The 6,010-nt window shown below is 54.9% G+C and overlaps 1 protein-coding gene across 1 annotated transcript; it reads left to right on the forward strand.

Annotated features, from left to right (window-relative positions):
* Positions 1 to 1,630: 1,630 nt before the first annotated feature.
* On the forward strand, positions 1,631 to 2,653 carry Dnajb8 (DnaJ heat shock protein family (Hsp40) member B8). The gene has a single exon (XM_021165205.1). The coding sequence runs from the start codon at positions 1,874 to 1,876 to the stop codon at positions 2,564 to 2,566; it is 693 nt and encodes a 230-aa protein (XP_021020864.1). The 5' UTR covers positions 1,631 to 1,873; the 3' UTR covers positions 2,567 to 2,653.
* The last annotated feature ends 3,357 nt before the right edge of the window (positions 2,654 to 6,010 follow it).

Consider the following 6,010-nt stretch of genomic DNA (forward strand, 5'->3'; position numbering starts at 1 on the left):
TTCTGTACTGAGCTGGGCTCTGCTGACATCACCCAGTTATCTGAGGTCCTTTCTCTTCCCAGATTCCTTTCTGAGACTATGGACTTGAGACATCAGATGTTGAATCCCCAGAGAGGAGGAGGAAGAAGAGGACTCCCACTAGTGAAGGAGGATGGAGATTTACAGAATGGAAGTGACCTCAGAATCAGGGCACGCCTGTCCACCATGCTCTGCCCCTCAGATGCTATGCTTCTCCCACTTGGACCCCAAATACTGTTCAGACTTTGGGACCCCAGGATGCTAATTGGGACCTCTTTGTAGAAGGGGAAGTCACCTCGGCATGCTGCCACCAAGTGGCTGTCCAGTTCTAAGTTCCGTGTATCTTCCTTTATGGCCCACCTAGGAGGCCTCCATTGTCAAACCCAGGAGGCTAGGATTTGCTCTGGATGTGCTGAGGCCTCCAAGTCATTGTGGTGTTCTCTGTCCTGGGCAATTGCTGTACCTGAGCAGTGAAAGGTCTCCACATTGTCTCCCTTGGGCAGATAGACTCCATCTGCCTGAAGAGGGCAAGGAACCTCACCTACATAGGAGGGGCCATCACCACCATCATCTCTATCCCCACCACCTTCTCCTCCTCCATCATGCCACCTCCAACATTACTTCCACGTCACCCACTGTGGCCACCTAAAGCTGGTGTGNACTTGCTCCCTCCTTTCCTCTCTCTGTCTCAGGCCTCTCCAGCAGTTGCCTTGAGACTCACAGAATCATAAAAGAGGGTCTTTCCCACCCAGCAGACACCAACCTTCACAAAGAGCCAGGTGAGGGCTGTCTACAGCACACCACCAACAAAAGAAGCCTGCAGTGACTCTGGAGCCTGGTGCCTCTGGCCCCTCCCTTCAAAGGTTCCACTAATGAGGCCTGGGAGGCTGAGCTCCAGCAGCCCCTGCAGGGTGGGCAGATGAGGAGGGCACATGCTGGGTGTGTGTCACCATCTTAGCTGAGCCACACACTTGCCACCTTCATAGGAGCACCACCCTCATCAGCATCATCCCCGTGGCCTCTGTCCCATTGATTGCTACCTCCTGCCCCTCCCATCATCTCCATCCCTAACCACAATACAGTGGTTTAGCGAGCGAGCGAGCGAGCGAGCGAGCGAGCACTGGTATGATGCGTGGAGCCTGTCCGGCCCTTGGTGAAATGAACGTGGGTGTTGGCGACTGTTACCTGAAGTGTCCCCAGAATCTGTCATCCTTCCTGGCCTGTGGGACTCAAGAGAACTATTATGGCCCTTGCAAGCTGTCTGCAGCTGGGAGCCAGGAGCACTGAGAGATGGAAGAAGGAAAGGGAGCAGGGAGAGGTCAGCGCTGGTCCAAACAGGACCCCACAGCACAGCACGAGCTGAGGACCACAAATCTGGAGGGCCTGGAGACTTTTCAGGGATGCTTGACAGCCAGGCCAGTGATACCACAGAACTTCTTGTCCATTAGCACCCGCCTCTCCTCTTTGGCTCCCAGGGAGTCGAACAAACAGCTTTCGTGTAGCCAAACTCACACTGCAGGCNCACCACAGTGATCAGCCTCACCACAGCTCTGTGATGTGTGGTGCTCGGCTNAGGGGGTGGGGGAACTGGATACCCCGTGCTTATGTCACAAAGGGCCCTGGCCCCAGCTTGGAAGGGGCCGCTTTGGCCTGGCCCAGAGCGGCACTGTCCCTACCCCCAAGCCCCTCTCAGTGGAGACTCCACCTGTCCCTGAGAATGGGGAGGATGGAAAGCTAAACTCCACCACCCAGAGCCAGCAGATTCCAGCAAGTCCCCCACCCAAGGGAGGACCCCAGCCACTCGCCTCAGCCCTCCTCAGTCCTCCATCTCATCCAGTCCCCCACTGCCCTTACCATGGCCAACTATTATGAAGTGCTGGGTGTACAATCAAGTGCCTCCCCTGAGGACATCAAGAAGGCCTATCGAAAGCTGGCTTTGCGTTGGCACCCTGACAAGAACCCCGACAACAAAGAAGAAGCTGAGAAGAAGTTTAAGCAGGTTTCCGAAGCCTACGAAGTCTTGTCAGACTCTAAGAAGCGTTCTGTGTACGACCGGGCAGGCTGTGACGGATGGAGAGCGGGTGGCGGTGCCAATGTCCCCCACAGCAGTCCCTTTGGTGCTGGCTATCCCTTCCGAAATCCTGAGGATATCTTCCGCGAGTTCTTTGGAGGACTGGACCCTTTTTCCTTTGAATTCTGGGACACTCCGTTCAGTGGCCGAGGCCGGTCCCATGGTTTACACGGAGTCTTCTCTTCGGGCTTTGGTGAGTTCCCAGCCTTCATGGAAGCCTTGTCATCTTTCAATACTCTGGGCCGTGGTGGGGGCAGCCGCTCCACCTTTTCATCTGCTTCGTTTGGTGGCTCCGGTTCTGGCAGCTCAGGGTTCAAGTCAGTGATGTCATCGACTGAGATGGTGAACGGCCGTAAGGTGACCACCAAGCGAATCATTGAGAACGGCCAAGAGCGGGTGGAGGTGGAAGAAGATGGACAGCTCCGGTCAGTAACTGTCAATGGCAAGGAGAAGCTCATGAGGGTGGACAACAAGTGACAGTCACCTAACCCATCCCTGGGCCACCCTAGGGGGCCACAAGGGGACATAGTAGTCGCAACCTAACTGGTTAATAAATGTGCCAAGTGAGTTTGTGTAGAGTCCTCTCCCATCCTTAGGGGTGGGGTGTGTCACTGCAGGCCCACTGTGTGGCTGCCACAACTCCACAGACACACTCAGGAACTTGTGGCCTCCATGTCCAGCACCAGCCATTTCCCACAGGAAGCCCAGGGCCAGGTCTTTGGGAGGTTATTAATTCTGGTCACCTGCACCATCCTGTTACCCTCATGTCCTACCTTATCTGCTCTTCCCACATCCCTTCTCCAGGATGACCACTGTCCTCACAGGCTCACCCGCTCAGTTCCCATTTTTCCTCACTCACTTACCAAGTAGCAGCCATCTCAGGCCCAGGCTCTCGTGTCTGTCTTTCCTGCCCTGCTTTCAACCTCCTGGCTCCTCCTCCTCTGATCACGAAGTCCTCTGACCTCATCTCCACCATGAAACTCTGTAGCCTAACAACAACTGCATCCCAGGCCTCAGTATCCCCCTCCTGCCCCCTGTGACTCTCCCACCACGCTGCTTGCTGCCAATACTTCAGGTCCCTTGCTTGGGCAGCAGGCGCAGTTCCTTGTCCACACCATGACTGTGCTCATGGTTGATTCTGGGAACCATTGGACAAGGTGGGGACAGCAGTGTCATAGCTGAGAGATGGTCATGGGGATCCTGGGCAAAGTTGCCTGGAAAGATCTTATGAGGGGCTGACAGCTCAAGAAAAACATGCTGGGTGATGGGAACAGCATGTGAAAAGGGCCTGGGGCAAGAGCAGGCTACCCCGCTGGAAGGACCAGAAGAGACAAGTGAAGTGAATTAGGAACTTCTTGGAATGCCCCCCCGTTTCCCCCTACCAGGGTCCTTGACTCCACATTATGCAAGAGAAACTGAGGCAAAGGGAAGGATTGCACAACTGGCAAACAATTGAGCCAGAGTTCCATCCCAGGTGTTAGTGCGGAGGGACTTGCCATTAAACAGTGCCCATGATGACCACTGCTGCAGTGAAGGAGGGCAGGTGTGTTTGGACAGTGCTTGTCTTCCTGGGTGTTGCAACAACCACCAAGGACCCCAGGCTTCAGGCTTCACACTGGCTGGTAACTGAGTGTGGCTCCCAGGTAGGGGACAGGTCCTATGGGCCGAGCAGAGGATGATCTGAGCAGAGATTGCTCGTATGTAAACTCCAGCATTGGAAGGGGTCCAACCCATGTTGTGGGGANGAAGGAAGGAAAGTTCAGAGTCCCCGGGGACAGCAGGTCCAAGGGATGTTCCAGTGCTCATGGTGGAGAAGCAACAGGTCAGGGGGCCCTAAGGGAGCCTGGTTAACTGAGAGAGGCCCAGGGAAGGACTTCTCCCTATTTCTCCACACAATACTAGGAAGAGAACCATTTGGGTAGGGGTGCAGGCCACTGACAGAACCTTCTATCTCTAGAAGCCAGGTATCCCAAGATCATCAGGGCCAGNTGAGTGGAGTGCTGCAAGTGTGATCGCAGAAGCTGTTGACCCTGAGCTCCTGGCTACAGCTTCCCAGAATACGCCTCAGTGGTTCTCAGCCAGCCGGCAGCTGCAGGCAGCTAACCACGTTACTGGTTAGGGCAAGGGAGCTGGAGAATACAGAAGGCAGAGCCCAAGCTTCTAGCCCAGCTTGGGGACAACTTTATCAAAGTCCCCATGGCACTAACCACCTGACCTCTGCCCCTGTTGACCTGCTAATGTCTCCGATCACTGGCCAGCTACAGCAGCCTCAAGTGGGCCTGCTTAGGGCAGCCAGCTGCTGGGCAAATTCAATTACAGCCTAGCAGCCTTGAACAGCCACACACTCCAGTTGGGTGCCCAAAGGAAATCGGGGTGCTTGTCAAACTCAGAGATCCTAGATTCCCAAGTACCCTGGTGTCAGGGACCAATGGGCTTTCCCTTCTTGGTCTCAGGCTGTGTGTTCTCTGTCTCCAGCACAGACGAGATAGAACATTCCCAACCCTCCCTCAGGGCTGCCTCAGGTCCTAGACCTTCGGTCTCAACATTAACATCTTTGCCCGTTTTGCAGAAGGAAGATCTGAGGCCCTGAAGGCTGGGGCACCTGCTGTGATACCACAGGCTAGAGGGATGCTTCTAGAGAAGAAAGCCAGAATCTTAAACTGGTTCTCTCTCCCCAGAGCATTGCGTGGCATCACACTGTCCTCTCTGCTGGGCCACACTTCCTGGGAGCCATGGGCAGCATCCATTCTGGTTTGTCTGTGGGAATCCCATCTCAAGGTGCTCCTGTGCGGGAAGCAAGCCCTGCTAGCCTCTTTCCAGCTCACTAAATTCCTCCTGAAACATCCACTGTCTGTCTGTCTGTCTGTCCTCTCCTGGGTGGTTTCAACAAGCCTCTCTGTGTAGAACATTTTGCCCAGGACAAATGTCTTCTAGACCCAGGACTGGTTGCCCGTGCCCCTTCCCTGTCTTACCTCTCTGAAAGGGCCTCACATGGAGACTAGCCAACCACAGACCATGCCCACCATGCCCTCGGGTACATGAGTGTTTGGGCACAATGCACACCTATACCCTGCTGCCTGCACTGCTCCTGGATGCCCCACCCTTTCCTCTGACCCTGTTTGTTTAACCTTGCCCCATAGCCAGATGAATTTGTAGAAACCTAAAAGTGAAAAATCAAGGGTGTTGTGAAGTACTCAGACTGGTAAAAGCCACCATCCTGTCGGTGGCCTTGTGAGGCCTTGTGTCACTTGCCTCACAACCTCTGGCTTCCCTTCTGTTCTGTTCCAGCCTCACAGGCCTCTTCACTGCCCTCACCAGCACCCTGCAGAGTCCTGCCCCAGAACATTTGCACAGGCTGTGCCCAGCATCCCAGTCTCTTTCCTTGGCAGGTCTCTTGCTGCCCTGCCCAGTCCTCTCAGTGCCATACCTCTTCCCACTTCAGCTTCTGTATAGTCTATCCTGTTTGCCCCTCTCCACCCCAGCTCACCCATCTGGCTTTCTCAGCCTAAAGTCCCTTTCAGGCTGGAAAGTGGCTGTCTGTGCTCTCCACTCCTAAGCTGCTGTGCCCTGCAGAGGCCCTGATTATCCAAAGAGGCCTAACCCTGATGCAGAGATCTGGCCAGGTAGGCTTTCAGAGGGCTAAGGTCCATCNGGGCTGACAGGCATCAGGCCTGTCCAGTGCTCCCAAGCTTTCCACTGGCCTAAGCAATAAATATGGATAATCAGCCTGTTTTATAGATGGAGAGACTGAGGCTCCTGGGGCAAGAGACCTGGCTAAGGTCACCTGACCCCACTGTGAGTCGATCTGCCCCCTGGTCCCCTCGCCTGAGCAGGAGGGGTGGGTGGGGCACAGGCAGCCTCCCTTCCCTCTGGCCCTTGATGTTATCACAGCTGATTTAATTTCAAAGACGGATTGAGCCT

Source organism: Mus caroli, chromosome 6, assembly GCF_900094665.2.
Source record: "Mus caroli chromosome 6, CAROLI_EIJ_v1.1, whole genome shotgun sequence".
Classification (NCBI taxonomy): domain Eukaryota; kingdom Metazoa; phylum Chordata; class Mammalia; order Rodentia; family Muridae; genus Mus; species Mus caroli.